Below are 23,623 nucleotides of genomic sequence, written 5' to 3'. Positions count from 1 at the left end.
GGCCTCCAACTCCCCACCTACAGGGGGGGATGCTTCGCTGGCAGTGGAGCAGGTCTGCAGGTATCTCTCTCTATCTCACCGACCCCTCTCAATGTCACACTGTCCTATCCAATAAAGAATGGAAAAAGTGGCCGGCAGGAAATGTGGATTTTTTTTATCCGCAGGCATTGAGCCCCAGTGATAACCCTGGAGGTAAAAATAAATAAATAAATAAATAAATAGCCAGGTGGTAGTGCACCTGGGTTAAGCACACATAGTGTGCAAAGACCCGGGTTCAAGCCCCTGGTTCCCACCTGTAAGAGGAAAGCTTCATGAGTGGTGAGGCAGGGCTGCAGGTGTCTCTGTCTCTGTCTCTTTCCGTTTCTACTTCCTCCTCCCCTCTCAATTTATCTGTCTCTATCCAATAATAAAACTCAACGAAAGATAAAATTTTAAATAATAAATAAATAGAAAGGGGAAAAAGGCCACCAGGAATGCTGGATTCATAGTGCCAGCACTGAGCCCCAGCAGTAACCCTGGGTGGCAATAAAAAAAAAAAATTCCCAGGGAGGCAGGCGGTAGCGCAGTGGGTTAAGTGCAGGTGGCGCAAAGCACAAGGACCAGCCTAAGGATCGCCGTTCAAGCCCCCGGCTCCCCACCTGCAGGGGAGTCGCTTCACAAGTGGTGAAGCAGGTCTGCTGGTGTCTGTTTTTCTCTCCCCCTCTCTGTCTTCCCTCCTCTCTTCACTTCTCTCTGTCCTATCTAACAACGACATCAATAACAACAATAATAACTACAACAACAATAAAAAAAAAATTCCCAAGGTCACCCAGCATTTTTTTTCTCACCAGCATTGTAAGGAAATGTAGCTGAGTGGAGTGATGATTCAGGGTGGATCTGCTCAGTAAGAGACCAGGGATGTGATTTCTCCCCCGTCACATGTGACCTGACTGTTGGCCGGCCTCCACCCCTCCCTCCCGCGGTCTTTCCTCCCACCTGGTGGTGCTCCCGGCTTACCCGTCCTCTGGTCCTGTTCTTTCTCTTAGGAATATCTTCTTCCAAATCCTCTTCTTCATTTCCTTCTTCCACATTTTCCTCATTTTCCAAAACCCTCTGAAATGACATGAAAGCCCACAGAAGGGTTGAGAGATGAAGTCCAGAAGTAGACAGTATCAGAGCTTTTTGGTTCCGGGCTCTTGCTCTTTAACAAAGTGAAAGTGCTCCTCTGTTTGAAGAGCTGGGCACCTGAGACGCTCCCTGCAGCTGGGGTCCTCTTTCCTACCCTGCTGCCCTCCCTGCAAAGTCCTCCCAGAACACTCATCTTTTCCAGTTTTTTGTACCCATCCTCTGGTCCTGGTCTTTCAATGAACTTTCTTTAAAATGAGAAAACTTCAGCAGGGACGCATTTCTACATGAACCCCAAAATGTCTTCTTTTTTTTTGCCTCTAGGGTTATCCATGGGGCTTGGTACCAGCATTACAAATCCACTGTTCCTGGCAGCCATCTTGTCCATCATATTGGATAGGACAGAGAGAACTCAAAAGAGGAGGGGAGACAGAGAGAGGGAAAGAAAGAAAGATACCTGCAGACCTGCTTTGCGGCCTGTGAAGCATTCCCCCTGCAGGTGGGAGCTGGGACTAGAACCCAGGTCTTTGCACAGGTCCTTGTGATTAGTACTATGTGTACTATGTGTACTGGGTGTGCCACTGCCCGGCACCCATATTTGCTTTCTTTGAGGTGATTTGCCTCTTACTCCTGAACAGCCTCCTCATAAACATGAAAATAAGTTTCTCCTCCCCCTGCCATTCCGAGCCCTGCCCTGTTTGATGAAAATAAGGACCTTCCTGTCCATCTAACCAGAATTTGACATTAATGTGTTGTTCATAATCACTCGTTATTACTTCTTAAAGAATGGGTTTCTGGGACAGCACATTACTCGTAATGGAGCTTCGAGATCATGAATTCTGTAACCTCGTTTCAACAATTCTATGAGTCACATTCTAGCGGAAAATCCACTTGCCTTTTGGCAGGTGCATAAAAGAAGGCTGGAGGCAATTCTGGCGGTTCAGGACCACACAGTGATGCCACAGCTAAACCAAAGTCAAGATCGTCAGCCCAGACGGTCCCTTTCACCTCTCAGCTCTTGTGTCTGTCTGAGAACCCCAAAGAGAAGTGATCATGGTAACCACTCCCATCGGGTTCTGAGCTTGCCACGCCTTTTGCAGAAGGAGATCAGGTGTATGTGTCTAGAGTCGGGATCAAAGCAGACGACTGTGGCAGAGGCGACCAGGGAAATGGTTCGACTGGTAGAGCACAGCCTGTCCTGAGCTCCCAATTCAAGCTCCGTGCTGCACGTACTGGGGTAGTGCTCTGCTTTCTCCCTTTTTCTCTCTCCCTCATGTGGAACTCTTTCTCTGTCTTCCTCTCTCTCTCTCTCTCTAGATCATAAAATGATCAATTAAGTCTTGTTTCTAATCGTTGTGAAGCCTGTAGGTGACTCAGTGAGTACAGTGCCCAATTTGCAAGCATGAAGTCCCAAATTCAGTCCTTGGCATCACATGTGCCAGAGTAACGCTGTGGTTCTCAGTCTCTCTCTGTCTGTCTCTCTTATTTAAATAAATAAATAAATCTATCTTATTTATTTCTTAAAGATTCACTTATTTACAAGGGAGAGAGTGAGAACCAGAGTTCACATGTAATGCCAGGGATCAACCTGGGACCTCATGCTGGAGAGCCCAATGCCTCATTCATTCACGGCACCATCTCCTGGGATTCATAAGATGCACTTGATAATGAGAAAGAGAGGAAGAAAAGACCCAGAACATACTCTGGCCCATGTGATGTTGGGGACAGAACTCAGGACCTCGTATTTGAGAGTCCAGTACTTTATCCATTGCACCACCTCCCAGGCTAGAGAGAAACCATTTCTTAAAGATTGTGACGGGGCTGGGCAATAATAGAACACCAGGTTAAGCACACATAGTGCTAAGCAAAGACTGATTCAAGAATCCCGGCTCAAGGCCCTAGCTCCCCATCTGGTATGTGTGTGGGGGGGTTTCTTCACAACTGGTAAAGCAGATCTGCAAGTGTCTGTCTTTCTCGCCCCCTCTGTCTTCCCCTCCACTCTCAATTTCTCTCTATCCTATCCAACAGCAGCAACAATAACAACAACAACAACAACAATGGAAAAAAAGATGGCCTCCAGGGGCAGTGGGGCACCGAGCCCCAGCGATAACACTGGAGGCAAAAACAACAACAATAACAACAACAGTAATAATTGTGACAAAAGACCCAGCACCCTGGAGCAGGAACCCTGGGAGTTTCTTTACAGACTCATGCTTTAAGCCTACACAAGTCAGCATCTATTCTCCCTCAGTTTCCTCATTTAGGATACAGAAATTAAAGCGTTGATTCAGTCTACAAACATTTGCCTGGAGCTGGCTATGTGACAGCTGTTAGTCTAGACAAATCCCAAAGTGGCTACAGTTCTGACCACAAGGAGACCCTATAGTCTAATAAAGATAGAAGTGTGACTACAGTCACTCCAGAGACAGTGCCAGGCCAGTTCAAACCGCTGTAGAGTGTGTTGTAGGGAAATTTTACCTAATCTAGAGCGTCAGGTAAGGTTTGCCTGACAAAGTGACTTAAGAAAACTGAAATGACTCCCCCAACTCTTCATCTGCACTATTCCAGCCTTTAGGTCCATGATTGGTCAACAATTAGTTTCTCTTTTCAGCCACCAAGTTCCAGATGCCAGCATGATGCCGACCAGACTTCCCTGGACAGACAACCCCACCAATGTGTCCTGGAGCCCCACTTCCCCAGAGCCCCACCCTACTACGGAAAGAGAGAGACAGGCTGGGAGTATGGATCGACCTGTCAATGTCAACGCCCATGTTTAGCGGGGAAGCAATTACAGAAGCCAGACCTTCCTCCTTCTGCATCCCACAATGACCCTGGGTCCATACTCCCAGAGGGATAAAGAATAGGAAAGCTGTCGGGGAGGGGATGGGATATGGAGTGGTGGGAATTGTGTGGAGTTGTACCTCTCTTATCCTATGGTTTTGTCAATGTCTCCTTTTTATAAAAAAAAAAATAGTGGCATGGCAAAAAGTGAAACTATGTAATCACTTTGGAATATAGAAACTATAATTATTAAACTTTATAAATTGATCAAATATTTCCATTAAATAATCAAACAACAATTAAAAAAGAAAACTGAAATGTACAAAATAAAGAAGCTAGCCTTAAAGTGGGGCTTAAGAGAGGGAGGCAAGGAGGACAGGAAGATTCTAAGCAGAGGGGCCAGCAGGAACAAACTCCCGGACATGCACGACGACTGATCCATGCAGCAGAACGAGGTGAGGCTCAGGGAGGAGACTGACATGACCAAAGGCCTGAGCGGCTCCCTAGGAAGGTGCCTCAGTGGTAGAGTGCATGCCTTGCATTCATAAGGCCCTGGGTTCAATTCCCAGCACTGCATAAAGTAAGGGAGTAGTGCTTTAGGCCTCTCTCATGAGAAATTTTTAATAGAGAGAGAGAAATAGAGATATGAGGTTTAAGGATAACAGCATCCTGTAACGCTGACATGGTCACCACATATGCTATGAACTGGCTTTGAAAGCAGCATGTGTACCGTGTGGTGTCACCACCAGTGTTCCTGTGGCCTCCTGGGTAACACCTGTGACCTGTGATCAAAGGAGGCCCAGGCGTAAGCTGCCAGTGACCCTCTTCTGTTGCCTTCCTGTCAGAGGGTCCAGTTCCCAACACAGGAGTCAGGATGCGGCTAGTGCCCAATTCTCCCAAAGAACTCAGAAAAAAGGTCTGAGAGATTCTTTTATTTATTATTATTATTTTCTTCAATTTTATTGCAGTAACTAAGGAAAAACAGAAACAGGTTTAGGCTATGAATCCACTTGCCAATGTCCATGTCCAGCAGAGAAGCAGTTACAGAAGCCGGAACTCCCACCTTCTGCTCCCCATAAAGAATTTTAGTCAAACCACCTAGTGAAGGAGAAATGACTGGGGGAAGATGACCAGAGGGCTCTGAACTCCAACTCCATCAGGACCCAGACAGAGAAGAGGAAAAAGGGAGGGATATTTGTAGTAATAGGCATGTGTGTGACTTGGAATGGAAGAGAAGATGGGATCATAGAAAAAACAAGAGGGGACAGATATATACAAATATAGACAGATAATTGTAGAGATAATAGTTAACCCCTATCTGCAGCCTTAAGAGAACTGCTGTAGCTTCCAATAGAGGGACCGGGGATCCAGATCTCTGGTGGTAGAAACTGTGTGGAAGTTGGACCCCTGTTATCTTGTAATTTTGTAAATCAATATGGAATCACTAATTTTAAAAAAAGAAAAAACAACTGGCAGTGTTAGTGGTTTACAACACAGCTGTAGACACAGGGTAGAGCTCCATTCTCCCCGCAAGAGACATCTGCAGGGGAACACTTACACCCCAGAACCCCAAGGCCCTCTTCACACCGCCCCACCCCACTCCCCTCCTCCGCCAGTCTTTTGTTTTGCTGTGGTGTGACACGCCCCCACTCAGTGCAAGATTTACTTTGTGCTTTCCAGGTCTGTCTCTGTCACCCAGAAGTGAAATCATCTGCTATTTTTTCTTCTCTTCATGGCAGAAAGAGATTCATCTTCTCTCCTCTAGATATTCAAGAAGCCGTCCGCGGACAGTACGCGTGGGTCTTTGAGTTGACCTAAGCCGCCCAACAGAGAAGCAGCCTTGCCCATGGGCAGCACTTCTGGCCCACAGCTGGGAAACATCTGCCCAGGTCCTAAGCCAGTCTCCAGACAGCTCTGTATCTTGGCTTCCTGACCAAAGGTGGGAATTCTAGTGACCAGTAAGCCAGAAAACTATGGTTCAGATGCTGTGTAGCCTTTGGTGCAAAGATGGGGCATAACTCTGAGGGCCTGTTATTAGCCCCAGTGTCATCGTTCAGACCAGTCATCTCGAAAGCTTTCAGGGTCTTGAAGTCATTGAATCACAGTAAACTTCAAGCCCCTGGAGTCCAAAGGCCGTTGCCTCTGGCATCTCAGTACAATGCAGACTCCGTTCTTATGTTCTAAGAAGGTATCTAGTAGCAGCAGGAAGGACTCTGAGTGGGAAGGGGAGCGGAGGGGTAGGGGGCAGCTTGAGTGACTTCCTGCTTGTGCCTGGGGTGCACTGACTCCTCCCTCGGCTCCATCTTGCCCTCTTCTAGGCTCTCACTGTGTGTCCCCAGAATGTCTGGTGGGTGGCTCAGGCAGCAGGCAGCCCTATGAGTCTGTATTTCCTGCAAGGTGGCGCTGACACCAGAAGCCCCTCTGCCTAACTCAGTGGGAGTGAGTTCCTAACAAACAAAACTGGCATTCCGGGCTCAGGAAGCAGAGGGCGCGTCCTGTCAGGAGCAGCAATGGGCAGGGTGTCCACCTGGAGGTGCAGCTGATTCCCCATAACACACTTGCCTTCCCTATCCAAGGACACTGTCTAGAAAACAAACACGTTTTAAAATAACTTCTCACCCTGTTACACTACACAGTCTTCCCAGGGTTGATAACAACGGACTGTGGTTGTGGGGGAGGAATGGGGGAGGAGAAGGGGAAAGAGGAAAAAGAAAGGAAAGGAATCCTGTTTCATTATCCCTGGCCTGGAACACAGCAAATATTGCCTGATTTCCCTCCTTGGAGCAGCCCGGGAAATTTTCTTTTTTTTTTTAAATATTTATTTATTCCCTTTTGTTGCCCTTGTTGTTTTATTGTTGTAGTTATTACTGATGTCGTCATTGTTGGATAGGACAGAGAGAAATGGAGAGAGGAGGGGAGGACAGAGAGGGTCAGAGAAAGACAGACACCTGCAGACCTGCTTCACCGCCTGTGAAGCGACTCCCCTGCAGGTGGGGAGCTGGGGAGCCGGGGGCTCAAACCAGGATCCTTATGCTGGTCCTTGCGCTTTGTGCCATGTGTGCTTAACCCACTGCACTACTGCCCGACTCCCGACTACCTTATCTTCTATCTGCAAATCACCCAAGAAAACAAGTATGAACGGAGGGCACAAGTCTCTCTTGGCTTCTCTGTTTCCCCAGAACCTAGCTGAGCATTGGCTCGGAGGAGGCACTCAACAGTCTCCAGCTGAATAAGTGAAAAGCCGTTGGGCTTATGGTGCTGGACTTAGCACCCCATGCTCTGCACGCAGTGGGTGTTCAGTCTGTAGCAGGGGTGATGGCAGTGATGATGATTCTCTACAGTGATGACCCCTGGGCCAGCAAAACAGCTCGCTTGGATGATATGCTGTTCCATCATGTGTGTGGCCCAGTTTTGAGCCTGAAGCATTGAAGGAAGCCCTGGTGGTGGTGTTTGTCACTCTATCTCTACCTTTCAGTCCCCATATATATATTTTACGGGGACCCCTAGAGTAGTTCAAGGCTGGCTGAGAAGAACTCAAACCCACCACCAGTATTCAAGGGAAAGGACCACCCGTCACCAGAGCGTTCAGGCCTCTGGATGATGGTTCTAGTCCTTTCAGAATAATTCAGTCACACTGGAGTCAAGCACAGGGCTGGTGTATCTGAGGCCTCACATGCACATTCAGTTCCTGGCACCAGCATGCTCCAGAGCTGAGCGGTGCTCTGACTTTTGCTTTTGTTTTGCCACTAGGGTTATCGCTCGGCTTGGTGCCGGCACTGTGAATCCACTGCTCCTGTTCCTGGCAGCCATTTTCCCTTTTTTTTTTCCCCTCCTTCTATTTTATTAGATAGGACAGAGAGAAATTGAGAGGGGAAGGGGGAGATAGAGAGGGAGCTAAAAATAGACACCCACAGACCTGTTTCACTACTTGTGAAGCTTTTTCTGGCTCAAACCCAAACCCTTGTGCAGGTTTATCTGCCTAGTGCTATGTGTGTTTAACCCAGTGCACCACTGCCCAGCCCCTCTTGGTTTTTTCTCGATCACTCTCTCCCATATACATAAACCAACACATTTTCAGGGCCAGGCAGTGGAACACCTGGTTATGGGCTCACATCACAGTGCACAAGGACAGAGGTCAAGCAAGCCCCTGGTCCCCACCTGCAGGGGGGAAGCTTCACAAGTGGTGAAGCAGGGCTGCAGGGGTCTCTCTGTCTCTCTCCCTCTCCCTTCTCTATTTCTGGCTGTCTCTATGCAATAAATAAAGATAATAAAAATATATTAATTTTTTAATTATAAAAACACATTTCCTAGGTAAAATAATAATCTATTTTTAAAATCCATTAACTCATACTAAATGAGTGAGAATATTCTAGCAGTAATACAGACGTGACAGGCCTCAACTTCAAAGATCCAAAAGTCAACAACTGAGGGGTGGGGGCGACAGGAAGGTAACACCAGGTGCCTGGGATACCAGCAGCAGGGAAGGCAGCACTGCGCTCAGGCTGCAGGTGGCATCTGCAGAGCTGGACGTGGGAACAAAGGCCTGCCAGGCGCATGGCCCAGCATGCCCAGCAGCCAGAGGGGAGGAGCAGAGGAGCAGAGGGAGTGAAGAAGTGGTGCGCACAGCTCCCTTGGAAGAGTCCTTAAACAAACAAAGCACAGAATCACCTTATGACCCAGCAATGCCACTCGGGCATGTATCCAGTGGACACTCAAGTACTAATTCGAGGGAGCATGTGCACCCCATGTTCATAGCTGCGTTATTCACAACTGCCAACGAGTAGAAGCAGCCTAAACGCCCATCATCAGATGACAGGCTAAAGAAGTTATGGGATATATACTTCATGGACTACTACTCTGCAAGCAAAAAGATGATATTGTGTCTTCTCAGACAAAATGGATGGAACTGCAGGAAATTATGTTTAGCTAAATGAATAAAGAGATGAAAGAGAACTAGCAAATGGTTTCAGTCAGATATGGAATCTAGACAACTGATACACATGAACTTGGGGGGAAAAAAAAACCACAGAAGCAAACAAACTGATTGCAAGACTTTTGACAACCATGGTGTTTATCTTTGGGAGGTGGAAGGGGGGTGCCGCACAGAACTTTGGTGGTGAGTGGGGTGTGGAACTATTATACATTGCACTCAAAATATTGTAACCCACTATTAATGACAAATAAAGAATGGGAAATGAATAACTAAATTACATTATACCTTAAAAGTAAAAGTCGGGGAAAGAAGCCAGCAAAGTAGGTTAGAGGCAGAGAAAGGAAACCCAAGAAAGATTATTTAATGGGAAGCAGAAGTGTTTAAGCTGAGGTGTTTTTTTGTTTTACCTCCACATTAATAAGTGATACATTAAATTCATTCATCTATATACCCCAAGGAGAACCTAGTTTTATTTTTTAACAGATAGGTTTAATTTTTTTTCTTGAAGTGGTACTGCATCCCGAGGGCATCGACATTTCAGCTGGGCTTCACTAGAAATCAGTGTGTCCCGCTCACGACTCAGTAACTCAGGGTTTTTAAGCAAAGGCACAGGACAAGCAGGACTCCGCTCAGAATGAAAGGCCAAGTTAGCCAAGCGGGGTGAGATGAAAAGGGTCAGGCCAGAACAGCTCAGGGGAGTCTGCTCGCTCATGCGGCCACTCAACGAGTGACTGTGTACCTACAAAGTGCCAGGCACGGTCTGGGTGCTTGTGGCAGCCTGGTGACCAATGCACACCAAGTTCACACACAGGAGGCATTCACATGCTAGACAGCCACACGGGACATCAGAGAGGAGAGCTGTCTGAGGGGAAACAGGAAAAGGAAACAGAAGTAGGGGTTGGGGCTGGGTGGTGGTGCAGCCAGTTAGGCACACGTGCACAAGAACCCAGGTTCAAGCCCCTGCTTCCCACCTACAGGGGGTCCGCTTCAAGAGCAGTGAAGCAGATCTAGAGGTGTCTATCCTTCTCTCCTTTCTTTTTTTTCTTTCTCTCCTTTCTATCTCTCTGTCCTCTCTCAATTTCTCTCTGTCCTATCTAATAATAATAATAATAATGACTGCAGGCACTGAGCCCCAGTGGTAACCCTGGAGGCAAAGAGAAGGAGGAGGAGGAGGAGAAAGGGTGCTGAGGAGGGAAGCAGAGGTTGTGTTGTTCTGTGCAGTGGTTTGGAAGAAACTCACAGAGGTGAGGAAGAAAGGCAAAAGGTGTGAGTCCAGAAGAGGACAGGCTGAGCAGCGCCCGAGGCCGGGGCATGCCTGGGATATTCCCTGAGGAGAGTGAACATGCTCAGAGGAAAGAAACGCAGCCCCTTTATCAGGCCTTAAAGCCAGCCCCCGCCCCCTCTGCTCCATGCTCCATTGCTGACACTGTGGTCTATTTACACAATCATTGTTTTGCCTGAAAGATCCCCACCACGTTATCCCCTCAGGGCATTGCTAATTCCCGCCAGTTAAAACCATCGCAACAGTTGCTAAGGATGCTTCCACCTTCCCAGCATGCCTTTTGCCTCTCTCCACCCCCTTTCCTAGCCATTTCCGTTTCCGACTTGCCACTTCGGGTTTTTATCCCATAAAACCCACTTCTGTTTCTGGTTTCCCTCTCTCTCTCTCCCACGTCCCAACTTGGAGAAGGGCTGGCGTGCAGAGCGGGAGGCAGCCATTGCGGTTTGGCGCCACATGGCTTAACCAGCTGTGCTCACACCCGACTCTGGGATGCTCCGGTGTGGATAAAGAATTGTGTTACCACGCCGCCATGAGTTCCTCATCTCTCTCTCTCTGGCGAGGCACAGCTGGCGGGATTCCTGATGAACTGGCTGTGGGGTTGAGAGAAAGACAAAAGGAGACCACGACCTCAAGGTGTGGTAGGCAAATAAGAAGGACATTTACAAGGTGGGAACTTGCGCGAAGTAGAGGAGGGAACACACGATGGGACAGAAAGACTCGCGCTGCCATCAGGACACAGAAACGGCAGAGCAGGAGGGCAGATGCACAGAGCCCTCCCATGTCTTTATTGTGACCTGACCCTGTGATGGGCCCACACACATCCCCAAGGGAGAACAGTGAGCACAACAGCACAGCCCCTGCCCTGAAGGAACTCACAGGCTGCTGGCACTTACCAAGGAAACCAAACATGTGACTCCTGTTGCTGTAATGATCACTTTAACAAATGGTGATTCAGGGCATCAGGCCATGGCACACCCGGTTAAGCACACACAGTAGTATGCACAAGGGCTTGCACAGGATCCAGGTTCGAGTCCCGGCTCCCCACCTGAAGAAGGGAAGCTTCACAAGTAGTGAACCAGGTCTGCAGGTGTCTCTCTTTCTCTCTCCTTCTCTATCTCCCCCTCCTCTCTTAATTTCTCTCTGTCCTATCCAATAAAATGGAAAAAATGGCCTCCAGGAGCAGTGGATTTGTAGTGCAAGTATCAAGCCCCAGCAATAACCCTGGTGGCAAAAATAATAATAATAATACAGACACTAAAATATTAAGTGATATAAATTAACAGATGTAACTATGCAACACACACAACATATAAAATGAACAGAAGATGGGGGTCAGGTGGTAGCGCAACGGGTTAAGTGCATGTGGTGCCAAGTGCAAGGACTGCAGAAAGGATCCCGGTTTGAGCCCCCAGCTCCCCACCTGCGGAGGGAGGGGTTGCTTCACAAGTGAAGCAGGTCTGCAGGAGTCTGTCTTTCTCTCCCCCTCTCTGTCCCTCCTCTCTGAATTTCACTCTGTCCTATCCAACAGCAACAACATCAAAAACAACAATAATAATAACAAAAATTGATGAAACAAGGGCAACAAAAGGGGAGGAAAAAAGCCTCCAGAAGCAGTGGATTTGTGGTGCAGGCACCAAGCCCCAGCAATAACCCTGGAGGAAAAAAAGAAAAAGAAAAAAGGGAGTTGGGCAGTAGTGCTGTGGGTTAAGCATAGGTGGCATGAATCGCAAGGACCGGTGTAAGGATCCCAGTTTGAGCCCCCAGCTCCCCATCTGCAGGGGAGTCGCTTCACAGGTGGTGAAGCAGGTCTGCAGGTGTCTCTCTTGCTTCTTTGTCCTATCCAACAACAACGACATCATCAACAACAATAATAACTACCACAATAAAACAACAAGGGCAGCAAAATGAATAAATAAAAAGAAAATTAATAGGATATGTAAAGGTAAAATAAATGTAATCAGCTGATTCTATTTAATTATTAACACTATTGCTTAGTGTTTGCATTAATTAGTATTATGGCAATATTTATATATATTCAGTGCTAGGCTTTGTATTCTTCAACCATGCAGGTTCAAGACTAATAATAGTAATTATTATTATATATTATAAATTATATAATAATATTGTGTATATTATAAATTAGATGGGAGTAGGGAGGTAGCGCAGTGGGTTAAGTACACATGGCACGAAGCACAAGGAAGCCTGGTTCAAGCCCCCGGCTCTCCACCTGCAGGGGAGTCGCTTCACAGGCAGTGAAGCAGGTCTGCAGGTGTCTGTCTTTCTCTCCCCCTCTGTCTTCCCCTCCTCTCTCCATTTCTCTCTGTCCTATCCAACAACAACATCAATAACAACAACAATAATAACTACTACAATAATACAACAAGGGCAACAAAAGGGAATAAATAAATATTTTTTAAAATAAAATAAATTATATAATAATATTATTGGAGCACACCAGTATTCATCCTGAGTAGGAAGAGCCTCTTTAGTTTTGTGATTAAACGGAGGTGACACAAGGAGACAGGAGCCACCAGCCCTGCCTGGACAGTGAATTCTTTGTTGTTGTTGTTGTTGTTGTTGACCATTTATTTATTTTTCCCACCACTCCCATCACCAAAGGTCTGTGTCTCCATCCCCTCCCCCATAGAGAACCACTACAGTTCTCCCACAGTCTTGAAAATAGGTTGACGCTTCTGTTTTGTTTTTAATCTTTGAATATTCAACTGTCTATATCTCCCGTGTATGAAGCCATCCTGCAGTTGTCCTTCACTCCTTACTTGCTTCACTGGGCATCATCTCAGTTCCACCCACTTTATCCTAAAGGACACAACGTCACCCCTTTTACTCTTGCAGACTACTCTGGTGAGGATATGGACAGTGGATTCTTTTTTTTTTTCCTCCAGGGTTATTGCTGGGCTCGGTGCCTGAACCATGAATCCACCGCTCCTGGAGGCCATTTTCCCCCCTTTTGTTGCCCTTGTTGTTGTAGCCTCGTTGTGCTTATTATTATTGCCATTATTGATGTTGTTCATTGTTGGATAGGACAGAGAGAAATGGAGAGAGGAGGGGAAGACAGAGAGGGGGAGAGAAAGATAGACACCTGCAGACCTGCTTCACCACCTGTGAAGCGACTCCCCTGCAGGTGGGGAGCCAGGGGCTCAAACCAGGATCCTTACACCGGTCCTTGTGCTTTGCACCACATGCGCTTAACCCACTGCGCCACCGCCCAACCCCTGGACAGTGGATTCTAAGCTTTCCCACCTGGCCTTGAAGTAGGGCCGGGTAGTGCTGTGAAAGACTGAAATGGCCTGGTGAATCAGGGCTGAGGAAAGGGTGTAGGGGCTGGCAGTGGCGTACCCGGTTAGACACACATAGTACTAACTGCAAGAACCTGAGGAAAGATCCCGGTTCGAGCCTCCTGGATCTCCACCTGCAGGGGGATTGCTTCACAAGCAGTGAAGCAGGTCTGCAGGTGTCTATCTTTCTCTCCCCTCTCTGTTTTTCCCTCCTCTCTAAATTTCTTTCTGTCCTTGCCAATAAAATGGGAAAACATGGCTGCTAGGAGCAGCAGATTCATAGTGCAGGTACCAAGCTCCAACAATGACCCTGGAGGCAAAAGAGAGAGAGAGAGAGAGAGAGAAGGGAGGGAGGGAGGAAGAGAGAGAGAGAGAGACTCACTTGGGAGGAGTGGGAATCTATGCCCCAGCACCCAGGACTACAGCCTTGTGGGGTGAAGACTCACATAGTGTGTTCACCCTTTTATCCACAGCACTTAACGTGCTGCCCAGTACACAGTAGGCTCACATCAAACATTTGGAATAAATGGAGCTGAATGAAAGGGAGTTGAAGGGAGAGGAGTAACTTGGAGGGGAAGAATGGTTTCTCCTGTTGGTTCAGAGGATTATCAGGGTGCTTCCCAGCAATGGTGCCAGAAGGGGGCCTGGGATGTAGCCCAGCCTGGAGAGCACTCTGGGGGCGGCGCTGGGGTCTGGAAGCAGAGGGGTGGCGCTCTGGTTGCCCCCCCCCAGTGGGCCCAGAAATACCTGTATCTCCTGGATGCTCTCTTCCTCTCTGGCATCCACCTTCTTCTCTACCCCTCCCCCTCGGAGCAAGGCCTCCAGGGTGGTGCTTTCAGAGGTGAGCCCGTCCTTCTTCAGGGGCAACTCCACTTCTGAAAAACAGCGACAGGAGAGTAGGGTCAGGCCACCGGGTCCCAACGGTGTGCGGGAACAGAGCCCCTGGTAGGAGCGTGGAAGGCAAACAGTGATGTGGAGTGCGGCTTCTGCACCTCTGGTTCACAATCCCAGGGATGAGTCCCAGCCCTGCCTGCACCTGCTCACCAGACAGCTGGAGCACAGCAGAGAGCACCTCACACAGCCTGGGCTCGGTCCTGCTCCTGACATTCAGGCCTGGTGTGCAGGGGCAAAGTACTCAAGGATTCCAGGGCCCTCTTCAGGATCTACAAGGTCCAGCCCAGGGGATGTCATGGGCACTCACTGTTGCGTTCTTCTACAAGAACGCTACTTCAAAAACACCAGCACGGCACGCCAGCATTGCCCTCGACTGAGTGTTAGTTACTATTCTCTCCCTCTCTCCAAACTCGTCTGGCTACACCACGCCCTCCTCCAGCCATGCCGGATGCCCAGCTCCAATTTGCTCCGTGAAAAGTTGTTTCAGCCTCAGAGATGCTGTCCTCTCCTAGGGAAGTGCAGGCCCCTGGAGCCATGGGAACAGAGGGGCAGGTCTCGGCAGGCAGACACCTAGCAGACTCCAGGTCAATGGTCAGAAGCTGCAGACCTGCACACCGGGACTTTTTTTTTTCTGAGTTTGATTGGTAGCTGGGGCTGGTGATCCTGGGGCTGGCTCAGCCGTGGCAGCCAGAGTAAGGGGGTGCAGTGGTGCACCCAATAGAGTGCACACATTACCACGCAGAAGGACCTGGGTTCAAGCCCCGGCTCCCACTTGCAGAGGGGAAGTTTCATGAGTGGGGAAGCAGGCTGCAGGTGTTTCTCTGTCTCTCAATCCCTCTGTATCTCTCTTCCCCTCTCAATTTCTCTCTGTCCTGTCAAATGAAAGAACAGTGGAGTTGGCTGCAAGAAGCTGTGAATTTGTGATGTAGGCATGGAGCCCCAGTCCTGGTGGAGAGAGAGAGAGAATAAAAGTAAGCAGGGGTCAGAGAAGTGACTCGGGAAAGATCACCTGCCTTACATTCAAGAAGCCCTGAGCTCTGTCCCAGCAACAAGAAGCCCTGAGCTCTGTCCCAGCAACAAAGACTCATGGATGATGGATGATGGAGCAATGCTTCCTAGTCTCCTTCTCACTCATTCTCTCTGTCAGTCAGTCAGACAGACAGACAGATATAGATGATAAATAAGGCAAGCTGAAGATTCACTTCCATCAGGACACACCTGCACTCAACCAACTGACCCTTACCTCTAACCCTTACCAATTCTTTCATCCAGTGTCTCCTGAGTACCTACTATGTGAGCACCTACTATGTGCCCACAGCTGTTCCAGGAGCAATCACAAAAGAAGTGAATCCAACACAGTTCAGGCCTCTAGTTTCAGGGGGTCCACTGTCTACAGAGACATGTAATGGTGACAAACGGACATCGGTGCTGTAGAAGAAAACAACAGAGTGAGGTACAAAGGGATCAAGGGGGTATACTTGGGTGAGGAATCAGAGATGGTGCATGAGATAAGTGTCAGAAAACTAACCAACTGGCTTTGGGGTTTGTTGTTATCATTTTGTTTTTATTGCCACCAAGGTTATCGCTGGGGTTCTGTATTCGCACGACAAATCCACTATTTCCGGTTGCTAGTTTTTAATTATTTCTTTCTTCATTTGACAGGACAGGGAGAAATTGAGAGAGGAGGGGGAGACAGAGATGAAGAGAGACAGAGACACCTGCAGACCTGCTTTTCTACTCATGAAGCATCCCCCCTGCTGGTGAGGAGCAGTCTCTCAAGTTCTTATGCTTGGTCACATGGGCACGTAAGTAGGTGTGCCACTGCCTGCCCTCCGCAAGTGTCTGTTGTAATGAGTCAGAGAGTGCAACCACAGAACCAGCTCTGACAGCACATTACTCCCCACCTCACTCCAGCCCATTCTGAAAGACTTTCAAATGTCTGTCGTTGAATCTAAAAACAAACAAACAAACAAAAACAAAAAAACCAGCTTGCCGCGTGTCCTTGCCTCCATCACAGAGAACAGCTGGACACCATCCTTAAAGCATATAGTGAGCTTTATATGAATATATGAAGTTGATATCTTTGCAGCCTCAGCCTTCTCTCCACTGAGCTGGTCCTGGTCCGGAACTGCCCAGCTCTGCTACAGCACGTCTGACCCATCTCCTGCCGGGATCGTCTCCCTCCATACGTGAAACACCTCACGCTCCAAGAAGCTAAGTAGCTTCCCCAACAATCACAACAGGGTGAAAATGCTCTGAGATGGCCCCTCCATGATCATGACCAAAACCCCTCATGGGACGACCTTACTAGGCCCCAGTCACTGGTTTATTTGTTGGGCTGCTGAGTGCTTGGCACAGTGACACACACTGCTTTGCGTCACTGACCCAAGCAGCCCTCACTCACTTTATTCTATTAATAGTTTTATTTCTTTTATGTGATACGCCAGAGGAATTGAGAGGGGAGGGAGAGATAAAAAGGGAGAGAGAGACCGTGCATCACCACCTCACCCTTTCATGAAGCCCTCCCCATCTCCCCTGCAAGTGGGGACTGGAGGGCTTGAACCCAGGTCCTTGAACACGGTCATGCATATGTTCAACTGAGTGGCCACCATCGGCCCCTCATCACTCATTTCACAGAGAGGATGTGACAGCTTTGAGTGGTCGGCACCTGCTGGGGTGATGCCCAGTCTTGAGCCTTCTCTGCCTCTAGCACCCAGGCACGGAGTTTCTAGGCCACAGGGACTCCGCCTTGCCTCTCTGTGGCCTCTCCATGAGCAGTCTCCTTCCCAGACTGTCATGCTCACTCATGGCGTTCCCAGCCACTCTGCCTTTGGAGATCAAAGGCAGCTCTTCTCTGAAGCTGAGCTCAGGCTTGTGTTGTGACTCTGGGTGCTGTGCTAAGTAAGACCCCAGGTGGTGTTCACCCGCCCACAAAGGCACTGATCCCACAGAGACTTTATGCTCCAATCAGGACCTTCCTCCTGCTCCTGCTCCTCTTCCTCCTCCTCACCCCTCTTCTAAATCCTCCACCGTCACCCTCCCTCCTCAATATTTCAGTCTGTTTCCTTTGTCTGCTGATCTGCTACCACATGAGCACTGGAAGAATCAAGAAGGAAGAGAAAATCCTGCTGGCAACAGTGAAGGGAGCTCTTCTACAGGCAAAAATCTAGAAGGGGTCTCTGGGAGCACCCAAAGCCAGTTCTTTAATGAGGAGAGTGCAGGTCAGAAAGATATAGACTCCCCGGGTCACGGAGAAATGTGGCAGCCTGGTTCTCGCCCACCACATTCCCTGACTCATGTGCGTTCTGCACTCAGACCACCCTGCAGTCCAGGCCAGGCCTTGCTAGGGATCTATAAAAGGGCCCTCAGCAGCTACTTCTGTCTCTCCTTCCTTTGCATTAAGAGGAGACAATCCAGTAGCCATTTCACAGTGTTGATATGAGAGTTGAACAAAGACAGTTCACTGCACAGATGAACTCCTTTTTAAATTTTTTTAAAAATATTTATTCCCTTTTGTTGCTCTTGTTTTTTATTATTGTTATTGTTTTAGTTATTATTGTTGTTGATATTGATGTCGTCGTTGTTGGATAGGACAGAGAGAAATGGAGAGAGGAAGGGAAGACAGAGAGGGGGAGAGAAAGATAGACACCTGCAGACCTGCTTCACCGCCTGTGAAACAACTCCCTTGCAGGTGGGGAGCCGGGGGCTTGAACCGAGATCCTTAGCCGGTCCTTGCGTTTCTCACCACATGCGCTTGACCCACTGCACTACCGCCTGTCTCCCTTTTTTTTTTTTCAACAGTGCACTACTCAGTTCTGGCTTATGGTGGTACAGGGGATTGGACCTGGGAACCTCAGGCATGGGAGTGTTTGCATAACCATCATGCTATCTCCCCGCCCATGAATGAAATCTGAAAGCATCCCATTCACACATACACACACCGCTAGTATGCAAAACAGTGGGGAATGAGATGCCAACTTTTTCCCATTCAGAATTTAGACCCCAAGTCATCTCATTCATACCTATGTATGTATGTGAACTTCCTAAACATGCTCCATGTGATTATCATACAGGTCTGAATGATTGTGGTGGTGCAGTTGCCTTGTCCAATTAAAATTTGACACAAGTTGGGCAAGGGGTAGACAGCATAATGGGTATACAAAAGGGCTTTCATGCCTATGCTACCAAAGGCCCCAGGTTCAATCCCCAGCACCACTATAAACCAGAGCTGCTTTGCCATGTGCAGGACCCAGGTTTGAGCTCAAAGTTCCCTCCAGTGGAGGAAGCTTTGGTGCAGTGGTTTCTTTCCCTCTTTCTACTTCTATGTCTTACTCTACCTGAAAAAAAAAGTCATCTTGGGTCAGTGAAGGCCCATAAATGACTCCCTCAAAAGAAAAAAAAAAGCTGAGGGCAAAAGTATGATCAATTTTGTTTTCATATACATATATATATATATATATATTAATTGGATAGAGACAGAGAGAAACTGAGGGGGGGGAATATAGAGGGAGAGAGACAGACAGACACCTACAGAGCTGCTTCACCACTCATGAAGCTTTCCCCCCTACAGGTGAGGACCAGGGACTTGAACCTGGGACCTTGCGCACTGTAATGTGTGCACTTAACCAGGTGTGCCACCACCTGGCCCCAATTTTTGTTATATATTTTATCCAACCCAATTAATCCAAAACATTACCATTTGAACTCATAATCAATATTTTAAAAATCAAGGTGATATTCTACATTCTCTTGTTTACAGTAAGTCTTAAAATCCTGGCATATTGGGGCTGGGTGATGGTGTGAGAGTCACACTGCACCCAGGTTTAAGTCCCCAGCACCACATGGGAGCACCTGCACCAGGAGAGGCTCATGAACGGTGGGGTGATGCTGTGGATCCCTCCAGCCCCATCTCTATCTGAAATTCAAAGGCAAAGACAGAGTCTACGAAAAGGGGTGGCATCACTCAAGCACAAAGTGCTACCAGGCAAAAGAAAAATCCTGGAGGGGAGACTGGGTGGTGGTGCACAGGGTTAAGCGCACACAGCACTAAATGCAAGGACCTAGCAGGGATCCACAGTCGAGCCCCCACTCCCCACCAGCTTTAAAGGAGGTGAAGCAGGCCTACAGGTGTCTATCTCTGTCTGTCTAGCTATCTATCAATCTATCTGCCTATCTATCTATCACTACCTACCTATCTATCTACCTATCTATCACCTATCTATCTCCCTGTCCTCTCTCAATTTCTCTCTGTCCTGTACAGTAAAATGGGGGGGGGGAAATGGCCTCCAGGAGCAGTTGATTGGCAGTGCCAGTACCAAGCCCCAGCAATGACCCTGAAGACAGAGAGAGCGAGAGAGAGAGAGAGAGAGAGAGAGAAAGGGAGAGAGAGAGGGAGAGAGAGAGAAAGGGAGAGAGAAAGGGAGAGAGAGGGAGAGAGGGAGGGAGAGAGAGAGGGAGGGAGAGAGGGAGGGAGAGAGAAAGGGAGAGAGAGAGAAAGGGAGAGAGAGAGAAAGGGAGAGAGAAAGGGAGAGAGGAAGGGAGAGAGAGAAAGGGAGAGAGGAAGGGAGAGAGATGGGAGGGAGGGAAAGGAAAACTCTGGCATTTTCCATTCTTAGCTCAGCTCAGCTCAGACAAGCCATATTTCAGGTGCTCTGTGTCTATCATCTGTGGATAGTGGCTACCCAAATGGACAGGGCAGAGTTCCAGCATTAAATGGTGACCTCATTTATAGGTGAACTACTGAGACACAATGCCAAGGGGAAGCAAGCCCTTAGACTCTGCTGCAGAACTGAGGTCACCAAGGGGGAGGGAAGGAGGCAGTAGAGGAGGGAAGGAGCCCAACAGTCTTTTTGTTTTCCCCTCCAGAGTTATCACTGGGACTCAGTGCCAGTACTGCAAGCCCAGTGCTCCTGGTGGTCACTCCCACACACACACTTTTTGTCTCTCTATTTTATTTGACAGGATAGAGAGAAATTGAAAGAGGAGGGGCAGTTAGAGAGGGAGAGAAAAAGACAGACACCTGCAGGTCTTCTTCACTGCTGCAAATGAGAAGAGGGGCCTCGAACCCGGGTCCTTGAGCATGGTGTTCTCAACTGGACAGGCACCACCTGCCTCCTGAGATGTCATATAGACTCTGGCGGAAGGTTACTGGTACTTGGTGGTGGTGTACATCTAAAACACAAAGCCTCGTAAACTAATGTCACTTCAATAAAAATTTACAAGTTGGGGAGTCGGCAGGAGCGCAGCGGGTTAAGCACACATGGCGCAAAGCACAAGGACTGGCATAAGGATCTGGGTTCGAGCCCCCGGTTCCCCACCTGCAGGGGAGTCCTTTCATAAGCGGTGAAGCAGGTCTGCAGGTGTCTATCTTTCTCTCCCCCTCTCTGCCTTTCCCTCTTCTCTCTATTTCTCTCTGTCCTATTCAACAACGACATCAACAACAATAACTACGACAACAATAAAAAAATTTCAAAAAAAAATTTTTAAGTTGGAGGGATAGGCGATATTTACCATGATTTTGCCCTCCCCCCATCCAAGTGAAAGAATATCTAATACAGTTGTTAAAGTTACCTACTGGATACCTGCCAAACACCACTTCAGGGCAGTGCTGCAGCTGACTGACGGCAAACCCAGGGCTCAGGGTGATTCCCGTAAAGCCAGAGCGGATGTGTACCAGAGTTGCCACCCTGCAAACCAGCAGAAGCCCCACACACCGGCCCCTGACCACAGGAGACCTCCGAGGGAAGCCAGGACTGGAGAGTAGCTGGTGAACGTTCTTGCAGGATGCATGGCCCAGACACTTTCCCAACTGGACCCCTAGAGGCTTCACTGATTCCATTTTCTCCTAAGGTGTCTCATCTGGACAGAGGAGTTAGTGATTCTTTAAAAGTGGAACTTCACACAAATTTGGGGAGCGCATAACCTGACAGGAGCCATCAAACATTTGACATTTAAAAAGAAAATGGTCCAACACACACACGTAACTCATCTGTAAATTAGCCTGATTTGATACACAGGGACATAAACCCACGGATCGTTACTCTCCGCAGAGCGGCAGCAGCTGTCACCCAAGCCGGGCGCCTCCCCGGCCCCCGTAAGCAGCTCTGCCTCCACTTCTAATTGGGAACAGAGATACTCCTTGGGTGACTTCCAGCACGATCCATCACACCAGAGACAGCTTCTGTGCAAACCGAAGCAAATCGGTTTCCAAATAAGAAGAAGAGGAAAAAAAAAAACCTCTTAGACAAATAAGGATGGAAGCTTAGAATGTCTTTAAAAAAAGAAGAACAACAACAACAACAAATAAAAGGAGAAAGAAAAAAAAAAAAAAAAGAAATGACAATGACAGTGGGTGGCAGCCACTTCTCGAAAGGGCTCTGGATGGAGCAGGCACCTCTCAGGTGGAGGACATCCAAGTCACAGGCTTCTGACACAGGTGCCCCAAGCTTGCCACCCCACACACCACAAGCACAGCTTCCACTGAGGCTGCTGGAACTGCTGAGCTCATTACCAGAGCGCAGGCGAGATGAGCCTGGAAGTGCAACCTGGGAGCACAGAGAGTAATTAAATCCCAGGTCATTTAGAAACGCACATGCCTGGATGTCACAGGCTCCTGGAGCTTCTGCACTCCCTGTATGCTTTTCGGCTCGGGCTGGAAGACAAGGAAGCTGCAAGTTACATCTGGATTATAATAAAATATGCCACAGACGAAACAGATTAAGACAGTTCTTCTTTGGGGAAATACACAAAGAGAGGAGCTGTCTGTTAGCTGTCGAGTTTGCAAGAGATACCATCTTCCGGGAGGCTGTGCTCTGCCAACAGACAGACTACCCTGGGGGAAACTGTGGGGGAGCCCCCCAACAAGGCATATGTATCTGTCCATCCATCATGGTTTCTTTCTGACTCGGGGGCCTAGAGATAGAGTTATGGTGCAGAAAGGAGGGAGAAATGCCACAGACAATGGCAGACAACCCTCCTGCTACATCAGGACTGTTCAGACTTTTTAAAAAAATTATATTTATTTATTCCCTTTTGTTGCCCTTGTTGTTTTTTATTGTTGTAGTTATTATTGTTGTCGTCGTTGTTGGATAGGACAGAGAGAAATGGAGAGAGGAGGGGAAGACAGAGAAGGGGAGAGAAAGACAGACACCTGCAGACCTGCTTCACCACCTGTGAAGTGACTCCCCTGCAGGTGGGGAGCCGGGGGCTTGAACCGGGATCCTTACTTCGGTCCTTGCGCTTTGTGCCACCTGCGCTTAACCTGCTGCGCTACCGCCTGATCCCCCCACAGATTTTTTTTTTAACCACCTCCAGTTTTCCTTTAAACACACAAATAGGCCGCTTGCTCTCTCTGAGTGCTTCTTATTTTGAGGAGTTCAGTTCATAGCATTTCCATAAACCAAGGAGCAAAGAGCTGAAGACCCCATCAGATTATTAGGGGCTGGGGGACAGAGTACCGCGATCTCTCCCCCTACAGAAGAAAACCCTGGGGGAGACCAAAGGCCTGGTTTCCTGAGACACAGGCCCCAAGAATCCATCTGTTCATCCCACAAGGGTGCCGTTGTCTCAGCTCCACAGAACTCCCTGCTTGGTGATTCATAAAGCTCAAAATAGATGACGTTCACACTGAAGACCTTCACCCAGGCTGCACCGCACAGGCCTTTGTCACTGCGGGTCTCCATTGCCCAGGAAAGCCACGCCCCAGAAAACCTACCTCCCCCCCACTCTCTACTTCAACTGCCCACTCACCCCGAAGCAGTAAGAGGCAGCACAAGAGCAGGACTTTGGACAAGCCTCCCCCCCACACACACACACCCTGGAGATATAGGAAAATGTCCACACTGGGCAAGGGTAAACAGCACTACGGTTATGCAAAAAGACTCTCCTGCCTGAGGCTCCAAAGTCCCAGGTTCAATCCCCTGCATCACCATAAGCCAGAGTTGAGCAGTGATCTAGCAGTAAAAAAAAAAAAAAAAAAAAAAAAAAAAAGGAAGGTAGGAAGAATGAATGAATGAATGAATGAATGCCTACATCTTAGCAGGATGTGGACAGAGAAGGACAGCGGCACTGGACCGAGAGGTGAAACAGTCAGAGAGTGTACAGATAACTGGTGAGAGTCTGTTCTGGAGTGAAGCCTTGGCTCTAACATCTCAGCCATACACTTGGTCTCCACCTCATCTGTAAAGAGAACAGACCCCATTTCCGGGACTGTCATGTGGCCAGAAGCGACAAGGGGCCTGGTGTCTGCACAGGGGGTGCTCCCACCCATGTGAACTACCTTCTTCTCGCTGCCTCAAGTCTCCCTCCCTCCCTTGCGCTTCTGGGCAAGACCCC

General features: G+C 48.5%; 1 protein-coding gene across 3 annotated transcripts in view; it reads right to left on the bottom strand.

Moving 5' to 3' along the window:
- DPF3 (double PHD fingers 3) overlaps positions 1–23,623 on the bottom strand; it is a 259,572-nt gene that overhangs the window by 121,620 nt on the left and 114,329 nt on the right. For all 3 annotated transcript variants that reach the window (XM_007528429.3, XM_060175530.1, XM_060175529.1), the window contains exons 4-5: positions 14,144–14,271; positions 997–1,092 (exon numbers count right to left, since the gene is read on the bottom strand). In XM_007528429.3, the coding sequence (XP_007528491.1) occupies positions 997–1,092; positions 14,144–14,271 (224 nt within the window). The remainder of the gene's footprint in view (positions 1–996; positions 1,093–14,143; positions 14,272–23,623) is intronic.

Source organism: Erinaceus europaeus, chromosome 16 (assembly GCF_950295315.1).
Source record: "Erinaceus europaeus chromosome 16, mEriEur2.1, whole genome shotgun sequence".
Taxonomy (NCBI): domain Eukaryota; kingdom Metazoa; phylum Chordata; class Mammalia; order Eulipotyphla; family Erinaceidae; genus Erinaceus; species Erinaceus europaeus.
The sequence above is the reverse complement of the archived record's forward strand: the minus strand, read 5'-3'. Positions and strand labels throughout refer to the sequence as shown.